This window comes from Ischnura elegans, chromosome 12, assembly GCF_921293095.1.
Source record: "Ischnura elegans chromosome 12, ioIscEleg1.1, whole genome shotgun sequence".
Classification (NCBI taxonomy): domain Eukaryota; kingdom Metazoa; phylum Arthropoda; class Insecta; order Odonata; family Coenagrionidae; genus Ischnura; species Ischnura elegans.
In genome coordinates, this window is record NC_060257.1 from 41561163 (window position 1) to 41586444 (window position 25282).

At 36.6% G+C, this 25282-nt stretch overlaps 1 protein-coding gene across 1 annotated transcript; it reads left to right on the top strand.

Annotated features, from left to right (window-relative positions):
* The first annotated feature begins 177 nt into the window (after nt 1-177).
* On the top strand, nt 178-23119 carry LOC124169132 (probable cytosolic oligopeptidase A). Its single transcript, XM_046547634.1, has 14 exons — nt 178-288; nt 453-616; nt 3283-3494; nt 4593-4790; nt 5939-6030; nt 7730-7975; nt 9384-9499; nt 10719-10861; nt 13203-13411; nt 14785-14953; nt 18181-18293; nt 18990-19157; nt 20105-20353; nt 21024-23119. The coding sequence occupies exons 1-14, from the start codon at nt 182-184 to the stop codon at nt 21154-21156; spliced, it is 2319 nt and encodes a 772-aa protein (XP_046403590.1). The 5' UTR covers nt 178-181; the 3' UTR covers nt 21157-23119.
* Nucleotides 23120-25282: the final 2163 nt, after the last annotated feature.

A 25282-nucleotide genomic window follows, 5' to 3' on the forward strand; every position in this document is an offset into this window, starting at 1 on the left:
TAATATCAATTTAAATAAATAAATAGGTAAAATATCAATTTAATACCAAAAAAAGATATTAAAATTATTATTCTGACTTATCATGAATTTAATACTAAAATAAGAGGCCCCTTATAGAAATCGCTTATTGTCACTCTTCAAATCTTTTTCAAACTACCCTCCTCAGAATGCGCTTAAAGTCATGCTTTTGTTATGTAACATGGCGGCCACTATCCTCAGAAAACGTATACCGGCAATTATAAAAAATAACTTGCACACCTCTTCGGCGGGCAGTGGATATGTGGTTTTGTAAGTACCCATAATTTTTAAAAAATTCTAACTCCTAAGTATGTCGACATTTAAGGCTGTCATCGTGATTGTGTGCTATAGTGTTTCATAATATTGCGAATTTTGGTGGTAGAGCAATATTTCAGTGTATTACAATGTTAACGATTCATTTTACCCATTTATAGGATTCCAGAAACATCTGCAGATCCTGTTGATCAACTACCCATTTTAAAAGGAGAGGGATTGCTCGATTTAAGCGGTTTAACTACTGATCAATGTATCGGTGCGATACAGAAACTGACGTTGGAATACGAAAGTGGAATATGGAAAATAGAAGAAAATCTTGGAAGTAAGCGAGTAACTGCCAATAGAACTATACTTTTACATTTTTTAATAATATTAATGACGAAATCACAACCTCACTCATATACATTTTCAATTATTTTAAATAGTATCATGCCCCTTTTTTGAGTCATTTATTAGTCCAGTTACTCTCGTTATTATTGAGAAGTATGCCATTTTTTGCTATTAAAAGTTGCAACACCATTTGTGATATTTGAAATGGAACCGAATTGTAGCTATTTTGGGGTTCCAAATTTGAGTGGTTCCTATTTGTCATCCATTAGGCTTTAACTGCAAAATATTACTATTTATGTATGGTGAATGTCTGTGGTGACATTCATCCTCTCTTTCACTTCATTTAGCATGTCATATTTATTAAATTCCAGTGATGTATGCGTATTAATGTGGTAACTCAAGAGGGTATGTAATCATGGGATGTTTTGGATCCATATTTCTGGATCAAATTGGTTTTATGCATTTTGTCTTTCTTTCAAATTGTTTTATTTTATGCATCGAAATTCATCTTCCCAGGGTCAGAGGGAGTAGGACAGTCTCTACTTTTTCTGTGATGTCCTTTAATTTTCAAATTTGAACTGGTTAAATACATATTATGGTGTATATAATCATATACAGCATACAATACTTATGAATGATAAAAATTGAGTGTATTAATTGCCTATTTAGTCATGTTAGTAACATGATTGTGCGTATGAACTGTTGAATGTTTTGGTATTACTATTCCACTTGTGGTTAATAATTTTCCTTGCCTGGGATTCAAATATACATCAATCCCTCAGACTCGCATCTGGTGCCCTGAACACTTGATCTATCGTACCATCTCCTTTCCCCAGGCATTCCCTAAAAAAATCCTCACTTAGTTCCTAACTCAGAAAATTGAGTTTACTGAGAATGAAAGTTTTATAGTATTTTGTTTGAAAGTATACAAGACCATGGTCCACTAAGCGGCCCTATATGGAACAGAATGTTGGCCAGCCACAGCAAAACAAGAACAGGCCATGCATGTCATGGAAATGAGGATGCTGCGATGGATCCTAGGCATCTCCCGACTTGGTCACGTCACGAATGAAGACATCTGGAAAAGAATGGGAGTTGCACCAATCATGGGCAAGATGAGGGAGGCTCAACTGCGGTGGTATGGGCATGTGGTACATAGCGACGAGAACTCCGTGACAAGAGCAGCAATGCGGCTGAATCCTGAAGGGCGCTGACCTAAGATGCCCTGGCTCGACAGGATCAAGGCAGATATGAAGACCGTCAACGCCACGCCAGTAGACGCCCTGGATCGAGCCAAGTGGAGAAGACTTAGCAGCAGTGGCGCCGACTCCATGGAGCTTGAGGGGGCCCGAGCCCCCTCAAAAATTTGTTATTGGTGTGAGGAAAAAATGTCAGGCTTTTCGATTTTCCCCGAAGTGTTCAGATATCGAGATTCGAGTTATCAGGGTTCTAATGTTGATCATATGACTCCTCTAAAATGCTTAAAAAAACCTAAAACTCACTACTTATAAAATTACGGGGGGCAATATCCCCGGTTTGGGCCCCCCAATATTTTTTGTAAGTAAGCCTGCTTAGCAGAACAGTGGACCCTGCAATAGCACGGGACAAATGCTAGAATGAAGGATAATAGACTCAGAATGAAAGTTTTGTGTAATATTCATGGCTTTGTAGCGAAAGTGGTCATCAAAGTAATTAGCCGTGTTAATTTATGACTTATGCACACTTTTGTATTTTACGGTCTCTGTATTTCAATGGCTCCCTGTCATTGAGAGATGTCTTTCATTGAGTTTCAATAAGCATGGCTAAAAAGAATTTCTCTAAGTTGTATCAGCCATTGTAATGGATGAATCTGTGCTCTTCCATGCTTTTTCATTTTAACATATCAATTAATTTCAGCATCATAAAACGGTGTACAAATGTTCAAAGTCATACATCATCTCAGTTATTGTAACTTTGTGAGGTATTTAATTCAATTCTATATTTTTTTAATTTTTTTTCTTTTTATGATATTTTTTTTTTGGAGTATAGGTCAATGTAAACCAAGTTATAGCCAACGTTTCGATTTGTTTAAAATCATCCTCAGGGCTATGAAAGAGAAAACATGAACAATATAAAATACAAAGATGACAACGATATACAATATTTTTACATAAAAATGTTACAATCGCTTTTTTTTATACAGTAATATAATTTAAAGTATACACATATATATAAGAACAGAATAGAATACACAAAAAATTTTGACATTAAAAAAAAATGTCAAAATTTTTTGTGTATTCTATTCTGTTCTTATATATATATGTACATATACTTTAAATTATATTACTGTATAAAAAAACGGGATCGTAACATTTTTATGCAAAAATATTGTATATCGTTGTCATCTTTGTATTTTATATTGTTCATGTTTTCTCTTTCATAGCCCTGAGGATGATTTTAAATAAATCGAAACGTTGGCTATAACTTGGTTTACATTGACCTATACTCCAAAAAAAATATCGTAAGAAGTTATTTAACAAGGCAAGGTCAAGAGTAGAAGAGGAAAGGTATTTTTTTTATGTGAACAATATTTCCCGATGGAATTTATTCCCTTCCTGATTGTTTAGTCCAGTTTGCTATCTTATTCATGATGCTACCTGGGTCTCTTGTATCTTCAAGGTGGAGCTGGAAATTTCCAAGACTACGTTTTACCTGCTCTTGAAAACCTTGGCCATCCATTGGATTCCACATGGAGTATTGCCAAAGTTCTGTACATGTGTGGTGGAACTCCAGATATTCCCACGTCAGTGTATGAGAACATGCACTTTGCTGCCAGATCTGCCAAGGCCAAGCGATTTTTCAGTCCCAGAATTCATGCCTCAGTATTGGAGGTAGGTATCTTGACCATTTCCTGCCGCAGTGGCATAGCAAGGGGGGTCTGGACCACCCCTAAAGTATAATAGCACGCTTACTTTGCATCACAGAAGAAAACCAAATATTGAAAAATGATGAATTTACAATATATTTCTTTGAAAAATGAAGTTTTCTCGATCATTAAAAGTGTTAAAATTAGTTTAAAACCCTCTACTTAGTAACCTGGTTTTCAAATATTTCCCCCCCCCCCCTGGTTTTGGCCCCCCCCCCCCTGTCTAAAATTCCTGGCTACGTCACTGTCCTGCCAGTCCCAAGAGAATCATGTTAAATATCATTTATTGAGAATCTTTTTGACCTCACTTTGAGGCACTAAAACTTCTAACCCTACCGTCTCTTTACATTTTGAATTCAATGCTGTGTATGAAGAAATATTAAAACTTTCTCATGAAAAATGCTGACTATCACTCATACCGAACAAGAAAAAATGGCAATTTACATATTCTTCCTCCAGAAACACAAAAAGGAGAGAAGTTTCTTTTCACAATGATATCAAATTGTATAACTGCCTACCTGATACCGCGAAAAACATTTTCTTATTAGTGCAATTTAAAATGAAACTCAAAAAGTACCAATTGAGTATGGTTGTCGTATGATATTGATGAATATATCGTCTACTATAAATGCCTGTTTACATGGTACATTAGCGTGTACGAGTTAATGTGTGGAATAGATTAACAGTATTGGTGGCCAGGAACAGAACATGTATTAATGCATGAACCACATTAGTACAGGTTCTATTTTCTGTTCGTGCATTCACACAAGTTGAGTGTTTGTATGGTGCATTTTGGCATTAATTCTCACTTTCATACATATAGACATTAACTTATATGAGCTTGTGTACTGTGTAAACAGGCCTTAATGAGAGTATTAAACATATTTATTTCTTTCTGATCGCTTGTTAAAAGACTTTATATCTGGTGTCTGTAAGAATTCCATTGTGATGTCAGACCATGTACGTGTATATGTATGCATAGGTATGACTTGATGAAGCCTATACCACATACTGCTTGTAGTGGTTTTGTGGATAGTGAAAATGTTATTGTTTTCATTTTCAGGCACATAAGGCATTGGAGAAATCTGAAAAATCTCAGGTTAAAATGAAAGACCAAGAGCTGAGTAGAGTGATAGAAAAGTTTGTCCTTGAAGGTCGTCTGAATGGTTTGGAACTTACGGAAGAAGACAAGCAGCTGAGGTTCACCAAGTTACGTCATGAACTGGCTGGGGAAATTGCTAGGTTCAATTCTAAGCTGAATGTGAGTAATCTAAGATGCTCCTTTTTATTTTTTAGTATATACTTTAAACTGAACCATGAGTCTGTATTCGCATGGCCTTTCCCTGTGGATACTGACAATGAAAAATGGTACAAGCGAGATTTTTTGCAAACTTTATTTTTTTGCTGCTGAATTACTTCATGCAGTGAATATTTAATGATAATCATGGGATCATTATGGACCACTTATCTTTAGAAAAAAAATCATGCCCTTTCATCTCACAGGAATGGAGTAATGGATGAAAATAAAAATCACCATGTGTTGCACGTTGCGGCACTTTAGGGGTCAATCCCAAATTTCAATTGCTCATATTTCATTAACAAATGACAATTGGAGGCTAAAATTGTACACAATTTCTAATTATATCAGAATGTATGGCCATGGCAAGTTTCATGAAAATCCGAGTCGGTGGGTGTCATGGCCTGGTTGATTTGACATGGAATGACCCTATAGCACATGTGATTGGCAGTCTCCAAGTTTAGGATAAAAAAATCAAAATGTTTTTATGTGTGTGGGCTGGCTCCTCATTCTCCATGTAGAAATTATTGAAAATAAATTCAATAATTTATAAGCATTTGTAGAAAAATAAAATGGTTTTGAAGAAAACTTCATGGAATACAACTATTGGTTCAATCATTTCCAGACCAACTTATTGATCATTATAGTTCGAAGTGATACAAAGTGGCTGTGACTTCTTTTCATTAGTATTCAATTTATGTGCAAAAGGTTCATTCACTACTGCTTTTTACAATATTTTTTGGTCTTCTTGAAATCTTCAGTTTTTGCACCTTGTGAATACCTTGCAAAAAGTGAAACAGTCTGAGAAACAGAAGAGTTATCGTTAATAAATCCTTTGGATGCATATGTTCCCTATTTTTTTAAATGAAAAGTATGACTTTAACTGAAGGAGTAGGATAATTAATGTTTACTCTGGCATTACATTATCTTAAAACCCAATTCTCAACAACTTGACGGAGAGTAACTTGACTTTATATGAGCCAGATCAATTGATGGCATATTCCATCAATGCAATAATAAGACTGATGTGCACAACATTGAAGTTTGAAGTGAAACAAAGGTGCAATAACTGTAGTAAAGTATTGATAAGACGTTTTGTCATTTATTTCCAGAGGTCAACACAGCTCTTTAGTCACACTATTACTGACCCCAATTTGGTTAGGGATTTCCCATTGGACCTTCTGGAGGAAATGGCATTGGATAGGTAAGTTCTTCTTTTTCATTTATAGTTTGGTGTTTTTATTACGATACTTCTGCGGTAAGCACTCATTCATTTATTGCAATTTTGCAACAGTGTCCACTTTGTCCTCACTCAGTTAAGGCATTATGGAGTATCTTTTTCATTGCTTATTATTAGGGATGGACGGATCCAGGATTTTTTTCAGTTCCAGATCTGGTTTTGATACTTGATTTCAGGGGTCAGACCTTCAGATATTTTTGGATCCAAATGGATTTTTAATTGTCTGCTATAAAACTAAGTAATTATCAGAAGCTTTTTCTGGGTACATGCAATCAAAGGAATTGTATTTGGATTGCCGTGTAGATTTTAATATTTCACTGCTTAAATTTAAATGTTATAAGCTTTCAAGTTATTTTTTAAAAACTCTACACAATAGCTTTACACGCTCAGGATATAAACTGTTACGCTTGCATTTGCAAATGAAAATAGTTTCTAATCTTAAGATAAACTACTGACTGAATTCAAATTTCCTTGCTCACGTTTCCCCCGAATTTTGTCGCTTTCTCATCTTATACTGACTTGTGTTTCACTACTAGGTGCTTAAATAGTGGTAACGTGGATTTTGCTCTTCCTTCAGATTGTTTCACGCCACAGCACACGCACATGGCATACATGGAGTTCTCTTTATCTCAACAAAAAAATGTTTCCTCTCAATGAAAGACATTTTTATCGCTATATCATTCAATTAAATTGCAACTGTGCAATCTGCAACACAATAGGGTGGTTTCCTATTATTTTTTTATTGCCTATATCGGAAGATTATTACTACTGGAGTACGTATTTCACGCTTTTAGATTTTTAAATGACGATATCTATTTTTCGCGATTAAATGAAAAGTGAAAATTTTCAAGTGCGCAAAAACGCGACGGGTAAGGAAATCTCTCCGTGTGACGTATTTCTGGTTCCCCCTCCCGCCTTGTGAGGTGACCTTGATCGAGGCTCTGAGCGCTGATAGGACGCAGGATGCTAGAGAGTAGCTGAGTACCTTGCTGTCTGGTAGCGCTTGGCTTAAAAAAGGTTTATTAATACCTTATCAAACAAAGAAAACTTTCCGACCTTAGCCAGTATTAATAGGTGATTATTAAGACATGTTTCCCTGAGCTCTGCGCCTCATGCATGCATTGGTAATCTCAGACGATGTATAACTCCTATCTTCTCCTATAGAAACTAGGTCCCTGTGACGTCACGTGGAGTGGCATCGCATGGGTGCCAATCTGGCCCTTTTCAAATGAGAATAAAAATGGACCATTGCCATTTGTCTAAACCGGTATTTCTAAAACGAAATAATTTGTATATTATGAATACAGTAATTGTGGGTAACAAATCGCAATCAATGGCTTTCGGTTTCTTTGATGAAGGAAACTACCCTATTGACAATGTCTAGAACAACATTGACGTCACATGTGATGAGGTGCGGCAACAGAATAAAGTAAAGTAAAGGTAGAAGTTATTTTATCTCTCCATGAACAAAACTATATTCCTTGCTAATTACAAGAGAAATTGAATATTTTTTCCACTGATGACTATCCCGAGTAGAATTATGCCATTTTAAATTATTGTGAACCTACTCACTCTTTTCCAGTTTTTCACTCCAAAGTTGCGTCAATTATATCAAGTTAAAGGTTTTTAAACAAGGCCTATTATTCATTTGTTGCTCTCTTAGAACCCAGCCCAGCCGAGGACCATGGAAAGTTACCTTAGTTGGTAATGTCGCTGCAAGGTTTATGGAGCATTGCCCAAATGCAGGTCTACGATGGAATGTGTGGCAGGCATCCGTTCGCCGGGCCTCCGCACACGGTCCAAACCCCGGAGCTGGTGTATCTGTCCTCGACACCCTGAGGGGAAAGAAGTCAGTTGCTGAGGAAGACTTGAGCAACAGTACGCAAATAGAAAAAATCAGAGGACTCAGGTATGGTTAAAATAATAATGATAATAATATTTATTTAATGGCTAAACCCTATTACAAATTTATAATCTGAGGTTTCAGGCGAGATGGAGTGGAAATTGCTCCTGCTTTTTCATTTTTCACTTTTACAAATTGTTAAAATATGCAAAAGTATAAACAGATTGAATTTAGTAATAAATTTACAGTTAGTCGCAAATATTTTAGTGGCATAAATAATTTAAAATTAGGACAATGAATAATAATTAACCATTCAGCAATACTTGTTCAAATTGGTGTAGAATTAAAATATGTACAATGATCACTCTGTAAGGGTTCACTTTCAACCACATTTCTGCCAAGTGCATAGCGTGCAATATTTGCAAAAAACTATCGCGAGACATGTATTTGGAAAAAATAGGGAGATTATTTATTTCAGATTTTTTCAATAATATTGTAATCTACTAAGATATATATTTCACATCAGAATGAGGAGGCTAAAAAAAGTTTCCAATTCTCCCCAACTTAAGACTTTCCAAGATGCTATTCTAGCTTTTAGAGAAGTATTATTTCAAAGCATATATTCAGCATGGGTATTCATTTTTGTTAAAATTGACTCAAAAAACGATCATTGGCAATAAGTCATAAATAATCGTAAGGATTCTTTTATGGGAATATTTACTTTTAGTCCTGAGGTGCCAGAAAAAGGTTTATCTGTTACTTCAAGCATAGCTTCATGCCATAAATTGGAGGTCATTGTAGTGCCTTCGGAACAGTTTTGATGAGGCACATAAGTGTTTTCTTCATCCTCTTCCTGACTCTCTTCGGAGACTCTCCTTGCTTGAATCCTCATTGGAATCCTCATTGTCCGTCTCCTCATCGGACTGCATGAGGATCCATCAACTCTTAATCTGTCATTTTCTTCACATTTCTGTTTGGATATTCAGCTCTTTTCTTCCATCGTGTTCCCGCTAAACTAGATGTTGATGCCACTGGTTCCTCAGCCATCTAATGCATTAGAAAAAAATTAAGTTAGGCAGATAGAATTCATTCATGAGCAATTGAAGTTATTTTAAAATTAATATTACTAATGAAAAATGCTATTTATAAATTAAATTCTCAAAATATATTCTGTAACATGTACAATGAGATTGCAATAAAAAGAAAAACTGTAATATTCACGTATCAAATAAATACAACTAATATCCAGCTGCGAAGAAATGTTTAGCTGCTTTCTATTTTATTTAATTAAAATACATTTCCAAAATAAAAATTCATATTCACACAAATCTAAGAGTGACTGTGGCGGTCTTTTGCCATTTATATCTCTTTTTTTTTAAGTGAAATTTTATTAGACTTGCCTTGATGGCCAAGATAATGTTTTACTTTCTATCCTTATACTGATAATTAAAAATTTACTTCAATCCTCATGCAGGAAAGAATTGGCAAACATCTTGGGATTTGAAAATGCTGCAATTATGTCGATGGAGACTAAAATGGCAAGAAGTGTTGACTGTGTTCGTTCCATGATTGCAAGTTTACTCCTTAAAGGTATGAGGCTCATCTTAAAATTTGTTTTGATGTATTTGTAATTGTTTTTTTGTAATAAATTTATCAGGGTTCCCACTCCACCATGAAAACCTTATAACCATGAATAAGTGAGCGTAATATTTCTAAAGGCCGTATCACACTAGCGACTGCGACCGCCGCTGCGACCGCGATTTCGGCTGCGGCTGCACCCCATCACACATTGCGGCCGACGCACGATCGCGCATGCGCACGTATGAACGTTTCTGCTTGTGGCATGTTTGTTTACGAAAGCCCAAAGAATATATAGAGAGCAGCAATTGTTGAAAATGTTCCAAAAATATGTTAAAACGTACTTCATTTTCATTCACCTGTGTACTCGGGTGCAATATCCAATGTACTGGGCTTCCATCTTCACTTTAAAAATCCGAAATTATCTCAGCGTTATCTTATAACCTTCTTGAACTTCCCTCGCTACGGTAACCAAAACAAACAAACACGTCTGCCGCAAGCGCGCGAGATTGAAATGGAGCTCTCTGATTGACTGCGACTCAGAAGAATAGCCGGTCGGCTATTCTTCGGAGTCGCAGTCGCAGCGTCGACTGCCTCGCTCTGATTGGTCAACAGGCCAGTCGCAGCCGCAGTCGCTAGTGTGATACGGCCTTAACCCTGCCGCGTGAACGGCGGTGAAATATGCAAGAATTGCCATGAGAAAAGTGTGTGCATTGGCCCGGAAAGCCAAAGGTCCGTGGTTCAATTCCCGGTCCAGGAGAATTTTTTCTCATGGCAATTCTTGTATGTGTGAATAAGTGAAAAAACCTGGAAAAATTTGTGAATTTCGTCATAAAATCTTAAAAATCTCTCAAACTTGATTGTAGAACTATGAATGACAGATCGAAAGAAAAATCGATGATATGATGACTTTTGAAATGAAAATGATAACTTTTTTAAAAATCTTGTCTATTTTTTAAGTGTCTGGGGGGGCACATGCCCCTCCCCTAAATCCGCCTATGACCAAGAGTACTTTCTTTGGGTATTACCAGCCCACTGGGTGCGCAAACTAAAATATCTCCATATTCCTGATGATAAGTAATGCACATATTGAATTTGATGATTGATGCACTTCACAATTATCCTGTAGGTAGTAGAAGACATGGAAAGGATAATTTTTAAAAGTTTCACCTTTAAAAAATCTGATATCATAACTGAAATTATAATTATAAATCAATGCCTTGTTTTTCAGCTAAACCTGCACAGGAGAAAGAACTGGAAGACTTGCATGAATTTGCCAAGGAACGAGGCCATCCCCCATCTGCCCCTCTGGACATTTGGGATATCCCTTATTGGAGGAGGAAACGCATTCGATCATCTTTGGGAGGACTGGAGGTCGGAACACTCTAAATTTGCATCAATTCTCAAAATAAAGTACAGTAAAAACCGCTTGTAATGCACGCCACTAAACCGTGGTTTCTGATTTACTGCTGGTCTCACAATATCCCTAAAAGTTGTAACTTCATAATTTTGATTGCTGCTTTTTGGTGACTTTTTGGAAAAATTTGTCCTATCAACTGTTGCACCAAAAGGAAGTATCAGGTTATTTTAGTTACTCCCGTTAAAATAAATGTGCAGGTGATGCCTTGAATGGCGAAATAGCATTTTAAAATTCTGTTATGCAAAAAAATGTAGCTTTAGAGGCTTTTTGTAATAATGTGGGTTAACTTCAACGTGTGTATAACTTCCATCCTGCATCCCGAGACTCTCATTTTAACCAGATTTTACTGTGGGATTATTTTAGATATCTAAGAGTTTTCCAATTTTTTTTTTTCAAATGTGATGAATTTCATTAACTTTTAGATCTGTATTAATGAGAACCATTGATAGTTACATGAATTTCAACCACCTCATGTAGTGACTCAAATTCATGAAAGGTTGTGGTCTTCCTATTGTATGTATCATATTCTTTTATGTGTACAGGAATTACTTCAGAGTTTCTCTCTGCATTTTATAATATGGAAAGATACATTTGTGGTTTTTACTGTGTACATGAACGTCATCCATATCAGTGGCTGTCTCCAAGTTGAATTGATTTCATCAGAAAATTGTTCAATTTGTTTAGGCAAGCATGGAGGATTACATGTGTTAGAAACATGCAAAAGCAAGGAACTTGGGTTCCTTATTATTTGATAAAGTGGTTCAACGGCATGACAGTGCTCGACTTCACATTGCAAATTCCGTTTAACCCTCCGGAACTCGCGCTGAGCCTGCTAGGCTCACATTGTTGATATTTTCTTAATAGCTCTTGACCAATTTTCAATAATGCGCTTAGATTTTCTCTACCTTTTCCTTACTCTTTTGGCTACGTTTTACATGCGCAGAATATCCCGATCAACCTATCATAAGGTTGGAATATGACGCTTTTGCTTCGTATGCACGCGGTCTGAGCCCCTCAGGCTCAACGCGAGTGCTTGCGTTACATTTTTGAATCTCACCCTTAGCCTATTCTTTTTCTCTGATTGCCTTTATAGACACAATGTAGGCTTATAATATCCTTTCTATCCTAATATTAACTCTTTCTAGTGGTTTTACGAGTCAATAAATCAATAACAAGTAATGGTAATCTATTTTATATCACAGTCGATATGAAGATATAATTACATTTTATCAGACATAAATGGACTTGATTTTCATGAAATGGACCACTTCAGCATTATTAGTTTGATTTAAACAAAAAAAGAGGAAAAATAATCGACTTTCATAGGTGAGGACTTCAAAAAGAAAATTGAGCCTGACAGGCTCAGCGCGAGTACTCACGTTCCAAAAAGGGGCGCGAGTCCTGCAGGGTTAAAACCTATGCTGAATGTTTTAAATGTAAACGCTCAAATGGGAAGTCTTTATCCATTCACCATTTTCTATAGATATTGTGCTGTCCGATTATTACTTGTTCCGTTCGATGGCACATAGTGTGGCTGCTCAGCAGTTACACTCATTCTAAGACATAAAAAAATGGCCTGATTCATGGATTGCCTCAAAAGATGATCACTTTCACGGTGACAGTATTCGAGCTCTGCCTCCATGATGGGGAAAAGTTTTAGCAAGTGATGGCCAATACTTTGAATGATTTATTTATAGCCAGTTTTCACCATAAATTTGTACTTTCATCGAAAAAAACAGCAGGAACTTAGTTGTGCTCATAATATATTGGATATTTTTTAGGGATGGACGGATCCAGGATTTTTTTCGGATCCGGATTCGGATCGGATCCTTGATTTTCGGAGCCGGATCTTTCAGATCGGATATTATCGGAACCAAATGCATTTTCAAATTCCTGACGCTCAGATTCCCCCAATGATTGTTCAATCTCTTGGGGAGAGTCGCACTATGTGCCAGTCGTATTTTGCCTTTTTTATTTTCCACGGCTGAAATTCTCCTACGTAACCTTTGCTAGAGCTTTCAAACAAAACGGTTCATGAGTAGGACAAAACTCGCATGCAACGGCACATTGGAAGATAGAATCAGAACTTCTTTCACCCTTATGGGTGGAAAGAGTTCTGATTGGAAGGAAGGGTGCATTGCATTCACTGAAGCTATTATGTAAAATTTCGGATCCAGATCCAATGTCTTCCGCGAGTTTGTATCCGATGAAGGGTAATATCCGCGGATATTTGGATCTGAGGTATCCGATCCTATCATCCCTAATATTTTTACATTGTTGTTTTTCCATTTGCAGGAAGATGGCTTGCGAGCATATTTTCCATTGGATAAAGTCTTAGATGGCCTATTCAGATTATGTGGTCAGCTGTTCTCCCTTCAAGTGGAGCCTTTACCTCTACCCATGAAAGGGGCATCAGCTTGGCATCCAGATGTTAAACTTTATGCCCTCAACGATTTGTCATCAGGAGAGACCTTGGGGGCATTCTACCTTGATCCATTTGTGAGGTGAGGTACTCAGTTTTGTGCATTTAGCAGTTATTTGGGATCTTGTTAATCTGTGACCAGCTTCTCAACCTTTCATTTTAATGGGCCAACATCTCAGCATTTGCATCTCAGGCAAAAAGTGTGGATGGCTGATGTATATCGGCTCGCTGCAAATATATTTGTGAATCTTATGGCTCTGCAATAATTGCATCTATTTTTCAGGCAGTGTAAAAGTATTTAAAAATTATTGGATAGATCAACATGTTCAACTTGGTATAAAAAAACCTAATATCATTGGATAAAAAATTAGCTTCCTTGTATGAGTTTCCTGAGGTTTTTTATGGCCTCATCAAGTAGGAGCTTAGGGAATATGGCTTTGGTAAATAAGGTGGCAAGTAATGAAAATAAAAAACTTTTTAAAAGAAATTGTATTTAAAAAAATGCCAATGTCTAAGGTTTCTCATAAGTACGGGGATCATCCTGAAAATTTGTCCAGTTTTTCCATCTTTAATCAAATTTTCATTGGAAAAATTGTAACTTGCTAAAAATATTTTTGAATATATGTTTTATTTTTAAAGATAATCTCCGGCAACCTCAAAATAATTTGCTTACAATAAGTCCTCTACTCACAAACTTTCAGAGATACCAACATTCAAAAAATTGAAGCGTGCCAGAATTTTCAAAATTGGCACCTTTGAGATTTACCAATGTAGTGCTGTGTTGCAAGAGAAACTTGCTGTTTGGGCACAGTCTAAACCAAGTACCAAGTATCAGTTAATACATTGTGGAGTCTGGAACTGTTCAGCTATTTGCACGTTCTTCCTTACCTCGGACGGAATTTTTTCGGCTCTAGCCGCATCGCACGTCCAGCCAGATCAGTTTGTCACCATCGTGAGGTGCAGTGTTGCATTCTGCATAACTACACTCTTCGTTGCCTTGCTTTGGTTTTTCAATTTATGAACAAATTCAACTTACAAACAAGGTCTCCGAACGTATCTTGTTTGTATGTGTAGGACTTACTGTACTGAGAAATAAGCTTTGAAATCCCTTGGAACTGCTATTGTGATGCTGAAATGAAAGGTGGTTGTACTTTTCCACAATAATTTATTGCGTATGATGCATTTCGGCTCACACAGCCATCATCTGGTACAAGACACTGTGTAGTACATTAGAACAACAGCAACATCAGAAGATGTTCTTATGTACTATATTTTCTTGTATCAGATGATTGCTCTTTGAGCCTAAATGCGTGGTACGCATTAAATTATTGCGGAAAACTGCAACTTCCACTATATAATGCCTGATTTAGTTGAACTGCTATTATGCTGTTTTATGGGTAGTCATGAAAAAATGCATCATTTTTGTATTTATAAACATATTTATTTTAATTACAGGCCTGCCTTTAAAGTTAGAAGCAGTGAAGTACCTGGTTGGATGCTTGGGATGAGAAATCGAACTGATAGTAATATACCATTGGCAGCTTTGATATTCAACTTTCCCATGAAGTCAGACAAGAGGCCATGCCTTCTCTCACCTCGGGAGGTGCACTCTTTGTTCCACAAGGTAATAAGTAATATAAAATTCTATATTTAGCACATTTACGAATTTAAGTCTGTTTGTGATACATACATGTATTTCAAACCAGCAACACGAACTATGGTGAAATTCATATTCCAAAAAATTCCCCTGGACGAAATTGATCGGAGACTGTTGGAAAAGGGATTCTTCTAACTTTTGCATAATAGTTTAAACCTTTGAAAATAGACAGGCAAGAAGAATTCCTGATTTTTCAGGCTATCAGCTAAGTGATGGTTTTTGAACAAAAAAGTTCATTTTTCTCGTCTTGTTTAAAAATTATTACGAGGAAAGTAACAAAAAAATATGCATTGCATAAGCTCACCTTTAGATGAAATGCTGAAAAAACATTTAAAATGATTTTAATGTAATAGAATGCATTTTAAAACATTAAATAATTCATTGTGCACAATGTTTTTGATCTCATAGTAAGAAAATTATTTAGTTTTACACCATGAGAAACTAAAATATTGTACTTTTACACCTTAAGGCTTGCTCTGAACTAAAGAATTTTTTCCTTAAATCAAGCCTCAAAAGTTAGTGTGGGGGGTCTTTCTTTGGAGCAATATGGTAGTTCTTAAGAATACTTGGTAGATGGAAGCAAACTCGAACCTTTTTCAAGAACATATATGCTTTAGACAGTGGATTTGATAATGTGTGCAAGGAGTTAACTCTAGATTCTTTAAATGTAGACTTTTGCAGTAGAGCATTTTTATGAACCGTTCACTTTGATCCTGTTCAGTAAAAAGAACAGTTCAAAATATCGGTTCATAGTGAACAGGTAGGGTCATTCGGTAGAAAATATTGTTTATCATGCGTTTAGAGTACATGAAAGCTTAGTGTGGTATCGTAAGGTTTGTGGAGAGTGTTATGGTAATTTCGAGCAAGAATCACGTTTTAAACAATATTTTTGGATATGCATCCACATTAAAAAATTTCATCGTAAGCACCAAATACTAAGTCCAAATATCAATTTGGTAAAGGGTCAGAAAAAATGTTCCACAATCATGAGTTCAATCGTTTCCTAAGTTCATGAATCGCGTTTTAAACAATATTTTTGGAGATGCATCCACATTAAAAAATTTCATCGTAAGCGCCAAAAACTAAGTCCAAAGATCATCTTGGTAAGGGGACCGAAAAAAATGTTCCACAATCATGAGTTCAATCGTTTCCTAAGTTCATGAATCGCGTTTTAAACAATATTTTTGGAGATGCATCCACATTAAAAAATTTCATCGTAAGCGCCAAAAACTAAGTCCAAAGATCATCTTGGTAAGGGGACCGAAAAAAATTTTCCACAATCATGAGTTCAATCGTTTCCTTAGTTCATGAATCGCGTTTTAAACAATATTTTTGGAGATGCATCCACAGATCCACAAATGTTCAAAATACGAAATCAAAATGAACGCGATTTCCCAACTGAACGCCCCGAGGAAACTAATATTTGATCTAATATTTCGAACGGTTCCAAAGAACTGATATTTTAAATATCAGTTCAAATATTAGTTATTTAGAACGGTTCTAAAGAACTAATATTTTAAATATCAGTTCAAATATTAGTCATTTCGAACGGTTCAAAAGAACTAATATTTTAAATATCAGTTCAAATATTAGTTAGAACGAACCGTTCAGTGGCTATCGGAGGGGAATAGTAGAGAAAGAAGGGGAGGGGCTCGGTCGTCTACGACGCACTTCGGCGGCCTTGGATGGCCTCCGTCGTAACCGCCATCTGTTGTACCCACAGCGCACTTGCTCAAGTAAGCTGCAGTTCAAAATGCCTCTTGGTGATCATACCTACTGTACCGAGTACGCCGCAATTGTGCAGTGCCGACATGAACAGTGAACAGGGTGTTTTAGAGAACGGTTCATTTTCGAACCGGTTCATTTCAGTGAACAGTTCGTTTTGGCAGTTCGGTTCTTTTTGACCCATCTCTATTTTGCAGTGAGATTCATTGGTGTCAACAGATTTTGGGAGCTGCTGCGTATTGTGCTTTGTCACCCGAGCTTTCGTGGCCATTGTAGGTCGCATCAGGTGATCATTCATCGCCTGATGATGCAACCTATAATGGCTACAAAAGCTTGCTTGGCAAACCACAATATGCAGTTCCTCCTGAAAGCCATTGACAAGAACTATAGATTTTAATATACATTATGAATATTTTAAATGGTAAAAAATTGAACTCATACATTTTCTTGTCCTGTTACCAAAATATTTACATCCATTTTAATTGCCTAGTCATCATGAATTTTCTAGTTTAATATAAACTTAATCGTGCATTAAAATAGTACATAGTTTAAGTTTAATGAAAAATAAATTCAAGAAGTGTTACGAAGTATCCCAGGAATGAATGCTGTGTGATCAATTCAAGGACCATTTCCACTTGGTATATTTCCGTGTGGATGATATTGGAGGATAGTTGTTAGATTGATAGTACATATTGCCTTTTACATCATGTTATTAGTAGTTCAAACTTTTGTGCATTAGTGTGTAGGAATGGTGGACTCTGGCAAAAATTATTACTTTCCTTATTCGTCTCCTTAGAGCATTAGGAAAATTTTCCTTTCTCTTACAGTCCCTAAACTGGAATTGCTATTCCTTCTCATTTTTGCGTAAAATTTCTGCAAATACGCCTATCAATGTCCACTATGTTTTAGTTGAAGCTAATAAGTGCATATAATTCCCTCAGAATATGAGGGTCATATTCTAGGCATAACTTCCTTGTCAGAATACCTCAAAGGTAAACTGTCATACTTTTCAATGCCTCCACTGCACAAACACGCAACAATCGCCCACCGAATCACTACCCAAGGAGGAGCCCAACAATACAAATGTGCTCAGCTGGTAGCTCAAACACTCACCTCCGAAGCTTGAAGAATGGAAGGTGAGCATTTTTGCTCCGACTAGCTGAGCCCATTCGTATTTTTGGGCTGCTTGATGAGTGGATTTGATTAGGTGGGCGATTGTTGAGCATTTGTGCTGTGGAGGTATCATTTTGTCATATGCAACTTGCGTAATCAATGTGTGTTCGGCATTGCATAATCTCCCAGGAGACAGAATTTTTTTCTGGATAATTTATGAATGTATTTCACCCAGTGTGAAGAGTGCTGTTTGCCAAATTTGATTTTTCATCGAGGAAACATATATTGAAGGAATATATAAGAAAATTGTGTGGCTGTCAGATTTTTTTCTGTTATTTTTTCCTTCTGCATTTCAGTTTGGTCATGTATTGCAACACCTTCTTTGCCGGGCCAAGAACAGTGAGGTTTTTGGTCTGAACAATGTTGAATGGGATGCTGTGGATGTATGCAGTAACTTCATGAGTTTGTGGTGAGTAGTTTCACTAGTATATGTACTCAAGTAATTGCAAAGTGAGTGGGACCAAAAATTTGGAGTTTTGAAATAACAAACTTTGTTTGAGAATTTCTTAATTTTAAACTTCATTACTTAATTAACATATGAGATGTATGAAAAATAACTTATATTTCTATGTTCATTTATAGTTTTTTGATATACCTATCTGTGAATTCTTTACCTAAATAAGGTGTAACTTTGGATTATTTCTGTCACATTCCCACTAGCGACCCCTAGGCTCTGATACATGCAAGGTACTGCACGTGATTAATGTGGATATTTATGTTCAGCACTTTTCAGTTTAATTTCATCAATTGGCAGTTGGAATAGAGGTCTTTGATGTGTAAAAGTATCAGAGAAATTGATGGTTCATGTATTTTAGTAAAATGGGTATTAGAAGTCGGAACTAAATATTTCAAAATTTTTAATAAAACTGACATCTTTTATAAATTTAAACAGGATTTGAAGTATTTATTGTTGAATTCTTTTTAGAAATTCCATATTGCTCACACGGTCTATTCCTCTGATCTACATCATTCTTCTGTAACGCTATATTTTAAAAGTATCCAGCATTGATTCTTCTGCTTTTATTGTCGTAGCCTCACGACCTATTGCAAGTCTTAATGAATTGCCTCCATCTTTTGATTTTCTTTAAATATTTGCTCTTCATAGGCTGACTGATATGAAGATACTGAAAGATGTGAGTGGACACCATGAAACTGGCGAGCCAATAAGCGATGAAATAGCTACCATTTTGTCTACTGAGAGACAACAATTGGCCGGCCATGACCTTTGTAAAGAATTGTACCTTAGTGATTTGGATTTGGAACTGCATTCAACGTGAGTATTAAGTGTTTACTTGCTAAATTTTCTGTTTCTATGATTATACAATATTGAGCAGCATTATGCTTAGCTATGGCAATGATACCTGGATATCAAGCATTGGGTGTGTTCAGAAAATAACTGGAGCTAAATTTTCTCACAAGTTTGGAGACCCCGATTGTCAATTTTTTTATTATGTTGGAATACATTCCAGTGAAGTATGGTAAAATTTTTTAGCTGCATTCAGTGTTTACTTTGTCTGTGGCAGCCGCTAAGGTTGGACATGTTTCTATGGGCTCGGCAATTTTTGGCAATAATTTAATAATGATAAAATAATTCTTGGAGCATAGGTCATAATAATATATTAATAATTGTTTATAATACATATATGTTAATCGACCTATACTCCAAGAATTATTCAGGCTTTACTTTGTGAAACCTCCCCATATTGGAAATAAAGAAATGAAACTTTGTAAGGTTCACTGTTATTTAATTATGGGCATGACCCGGTTTTCGTAACTTGGTTACATCGTCAGGTGACTGATCTTGCATGCATCATACATTTATACACAAAGTACGGGGGTGAGGGCCGTGTTTAACCCTCACCCCCGCCCTTTCAACCAGTCCTTTTCCTTTCTGATAGATGTCCTCACTGTCACTTGTGTACTTTGTGTATAAATATATGATGCATGAAAGATCAGTCGCCTGACGATGTAACCAAGTTACGAAACCTGGGTCGTGCCCATAATTAAATAACAGTGAACCTTACAAAGTTTTATTTATTTATTTCCAATTATTTTATCATTGATTAAATGAGGTCAAGAGGAAGAAAAAAATCTAATTAATAATTTAATATTCCGCAACAAACTTTGATGCTCATGAAATTATTGTTGTTTTATATATTTATTAATAATATCTTGAGATACATAAACATGGTTTTCAATTGATCTATGCTATGTGTTTAGGGATGAATTTTGGCTGGACATCATGCGTCGACTGTGGCCCACCTACTTTCCTCTTCCGCTGGACAGGCAGGATAGCCACGTTTGCTCCTTCAGAACGGCATTTGAAACAGGGAGCAGTGGTGGGAACTACTTTTCAAAGCCATGGTCTCTAATGGTCGCTGCCGACATTCATGATGCATTCACTGAAGAATTGAACAGTGCACCAAAAGATGTCTCGAGGACAGAAGCTTCTGGAAAAATTGGCTCTAGGTATGTTGGCATTTCTATTGATAAGTTATGTCCTTTAAATACTGTTGTTGTGGCTGAAAGGCAGCTGATGTTATGTTTTGTCTTTGAACTTGTTACTCACTATGATAGCTAGTGCCATAACCTAGAAATATTTTTCAAATGATTTGTCTTTGTCCATTATTTGTTGTGTGCTCCGAACCCTTTCTTTCCCCTTCTGTGATTCGTATATATATACAGTGATACCTCGATTTTACATTCCCACATTATACATTTTCCCTGATTTTGCACAGTTTTTATCAGGTCCCGAACAATACTGCCTTTAAATAATGATACTCTATTTTACAATTTACTCAATTTTGCACTTTTTGTAAGTGGTTTATCCAAAAGTGTAAAATAGAGGATTCACTGTATTTGTGAATTACGTGTATCCGTATATTTAATATTATGGCCTTGACCATGGCCAGAAATTTGCATTGTGAAGGGTTTGGGAATTACAGAATTAAAATATTTAAAAAAATAAGAAATATTTAATTCAAAATATTGTGGAAAATTACTACATACATCTGTTTGAATCTTATTGCAATGAATTTCCTCAAAATGAACTCGCCAACTGTCGATCTAATCCACAGTTAATCTGTTATTTTTGCTTTGCATTCGTGCATGCTCCAATGAATATGTTTTGTACTTCAAGGTTTCGGTCTACGTTTCTTTCTCTCGGCGGAGCCTGTCACCCTGGCGAGATATTCCGACAGTTCCGTGGCAGGGATCCATCACCCAATGCGTTGCTGTGCTCACTCGGGCTGAAGACTAAGAAGCAACATTGAGACACTGAAATTTCTCCAGAAGTGAAATTCATTCTATTAATTTAGGTGTCCTAGCATTTCAATGGTGTTCTGCACCTGTGATGATATTGCCCCCAATTTTTTGCTTGCAAGTGTGAAGAAGTAATGGTGGCAAATGGTGAAGCATTTGATTAGTGTACAGCGTGTGAAATGAAGAATTTTGTACATACGTAGTTGATTTCCCTTCCGAGAAGGGTGGTGGTAAATCTCCTGGATGCTGTCTTTTTTCTCCCGTAGCATCTGTTGTTTTAATGAAAAGCTCCCATTGGTGTTTGTTGATTGAAGAAGGTTCTATTTCCTAAGTAAGTAGCCTTGGCCAAATTGTCTTGAATTCCTCTCTCAAATTTCTATTTGTTATCATCCTGTTGAGTATGTTTTAAAGTGAAATTAAATTTGTTATTTTAATTTTACTTCAAATCATTTTTAATTAATTTGATTGGTTAATTTTAATGCCTTGTGGCATACTTTTTGTGGCTTAATTAAATGAAAACATTTCTTTTTGGTTGCGTCAAGGTAGCTCATTTAACTAACAGAATATTTTTTAAAATGTTGTTCGTCTCAAAGTAAAAGTACTTGAGATTAGTCTCATAAACACATTAATGCAATGGTTAGGCTATTTTTCATGACACAATGGTTACCATTCCCTGCTTAGCCTGCAAGATATCCCCATTTTGGAAGCAGATTGTTATGCTGTCATTTTGTTCATGAACAGTCTAGATTAGGTTAAGATTTAATTAAATTCTTATTTCATCTTCCTCCTGATGCATTTTCAAGGAACAATAATTTTATTTTCATTTTGTAATCCTTAAACCACAAATTTCTTCGAGTTATTTTTTTGTTTTTTTTATCAGTTTTAGAGCACCAGTTAGGAAGTACTGTGGATATGAAGTATACATATAAGCCTATTGAGTGATGTATATTATTCACCTGATAATATAAAATGACTTTGTGTGGTTGAAGAGGCTTCTTTCTTAGAAAAGGTATGCTTTTAAATAAACTGTCACCTCTTTCAGGAAGAAATTCTCCATGCATTTACAATGTTGGTTGCTCAAATTATCAGTTAAGAGGTGTATTCTTTCAATCATTCACAGCTGCTGTGGGGAAATCATAAATTTCTTGTCTCCATGGAAAAAGTTTAAAAGAATGGTGGTTGTAAAAATATGGTCACAGAGCATATAAAGAGGTTATGCTCATCCATGGCTCACTTGAAAAACCATTTTTTTTTTCTTTTATTTTCTTTTTTGTTGATTTAAAAAGGTATTGTGATTCTAGAGATGTCGAAATTTGAGTGAGTTTGAAGTGTGAACAATGTGTATAGCACATGCGTGAAGCAGTGAGTATACTGCCTTTAGAAACTGAAAATTATATAAAAAATATCTAAAATGATAATGTGATGTAAACTCGCATGAGCTTAAGCAGGAGTTGGAGTAGGTACATACTACCATGGTTTACATGGGTACTTACATAATTTTTACTGAACTGCCATTAATGTCTGTACTTTTTTAGGAATCACATCTTCCTTAAAATCCCCCTTAGGATACCTTTAGTGTCGTTTCTAGTATGAATTGGTAGTTAAGCCTTTCTGTTATAACTACCTATTACCTTATGCTTTTACGTATGTGTGAAGAAAGACTGATTTATTCATTTGTATTTTGGATTTTTGTTAGTACACTACATTTTATTATTTGTAACTGTAGCCTTATTTATTTCTAGTTGATAGACAAATTTAGAAATCATGACCCTAGAATATTACTTATCATCATCGTCATCAACTGTCAGAAATTCAATGATTGGTTTTTGCAGCTTTCAACTCTATTCTCCTACTAGATAATCTTTCAACACTTGCATGATTCTTCCATACATCATCTGAGGCATTCCTTTATAGTTTTTCTTATGATGTATCACCTACAAAACCATGACTATAATAAAGGATTTTATGAATTTTTATCAGTTTTTTATGCAGGAGACATTTTTAATAGAGAAAAATGTGTTGTTCAATCAGAAACAAAATCATAACTCTTAGAAAGAACTCAGTAAATATGTAATAGGAAAAGATAATTTAGCACAAAAAAATCTTCCTCATTCAGCAACACAGTAGAACCTCACTAATGAAACTTTCAGTGGAAAACCAAGAAAAGTTTCATAAGTGAGGAAGTTTCATATGTGAGGTTTTTCGGTATTTAGCATGAAATCCTTTCCTAGAGGGGCCGGTTTGTTTCCAGGATGCAATTACTCATTCGGAGGCAAGAAATTGGAGCCTAATAATCTTATTTACTCACAAGCAACACCACAGATGATGTGTTACTTTAAGAGAAACATACTTTTGCATTCCTGAACAACATTACACAAGGTTGAACGTCTAGCATTTCTGGCACTAAGCTGCAAGGCTATCATACTGGAGAAATTTCGGAATGATGACACTAAATGTTCACAGAGAAGCAAAGTTTTGAAAAAAGTTGACTCATTAAAAGCAGTTTTCAGGAAATTCATTTTACCACCTATAGGCAAACCCAAGATTGCAGATTGAAGAACTGAAATACCTGAGGAAAGTCATCCAAATTAACCCGGTAATTAGGGAGCAAAATTTCACCAATGCACAACGAAGGCTTCACACCCTGTGGACCCGGGTTCATGTCCTTACTACTTGAACATATTTACAGGCATGCCTTTTTTTTTAATTTTATGGGAATCCCCGTTGCCTCGGGGCCGGCTATCCCCCCCTCGGGATAGGGGGGGATAGCCGCCCCCCAGGTACTACCATCCCCCAAAGCATATTCCTAGTTACGCCACTGGTACCCGGGATATTCCGTGACTAAGATTTTTGCGGTGCTTATATCACTTCTTTTAAGTGAGCATTTGAAATAACCGCGCAACTGCCGTCAGTGATGAATGAACAAAAATAGATTAAGAGCCCGGAAAAATCTCCCCTCTCAAAAATGTTTACGCACTAAAAAAGAATTTTCCCATCAAACTTTAGCAATAGTAGATTGAATCCACCGGGTATAGCTTCTCTGTCGGCATTCTTCCGCGAATTCACCGCCGGGAACTTCGACTCACAAGCCGTGTGACTCATCTTCACGTAAAGAAATTATTAAGAGTCCTTTTACATATCTGAGCCATGCAACTAACCAATCCAAGTCATTTTACTTTATTTTAGCTCTGAAGATGGCTCCACTTCAATAAAATATTTTTTAGTTTGAAAGACATGAAATATCGCACTGTGAGCAAAAGTGCGTACAAATTGCGTGTTTGATCGATTTACCATCTACATATGTACATATAATCACCTTAACCCTTTCACTGCTGTGAGCGTACCTAGTACGTTTGCAGGGCAGACTGCTGTGAACGTACTTTTTCTTTCTCCCTGCCATGCACTTTCACAAAAGCACTTCGAAGGGTCCCAAATCCGGGACCCTGTCCTCGACAAGCTAACCCACTCAGGACCTCCTGAAAAGTGACCGCTCTGACTGCAATTTGAAAATCAATCAATCAATACTCTTCTTCTTCTTCCTAGCGTTTGTCCCGCGCTATTGCAGGGTCCGCTTTTCTGCAAAGCCTTCTCCACTTGGCTCGATCCAAGGCGTCTACTGACGTGGCGTTGATGGTCTTCATGTCCGCCTTAATTTTGTCGAGCCAGCGCATCTTTGGTCGTCCTCGTGGTCGGCGTCCTTCAGTACTCAGCCGCATTGCTGTTTTGGCCACGGAGTTCTCATCACTACGCACCACATGCCCATACCACCGCAGTCGAGCCTCCCGCATCTTGTCTGTGATCGATGCAACTCCCATTCTTTTCCGAATGTCTTCATTCCTGATGTGATCCAGGCGGGAGATGCCTAGGATCCATCGCAGCATCCTCATTTCCATGACATGCATGGCCTGTTCTTGATTTGCTGTGGCTGGCCAACATTCTGCCCCATATAGGGCCACTGGGCGGACTACGGTCTTGTATACTTTGGCCCTGAATCGTTCAGGCATTCGACGGTCGCACAATACGCCAGTCACTTGGCGCCATTTCAGCCATGTTGCATTGATTCGAGCTCATGTGTTGGCGGTTGTGCTTCCATCGTTGCTGATGACAGAGCCCAAATATTTAAACTTCTCGACCTTT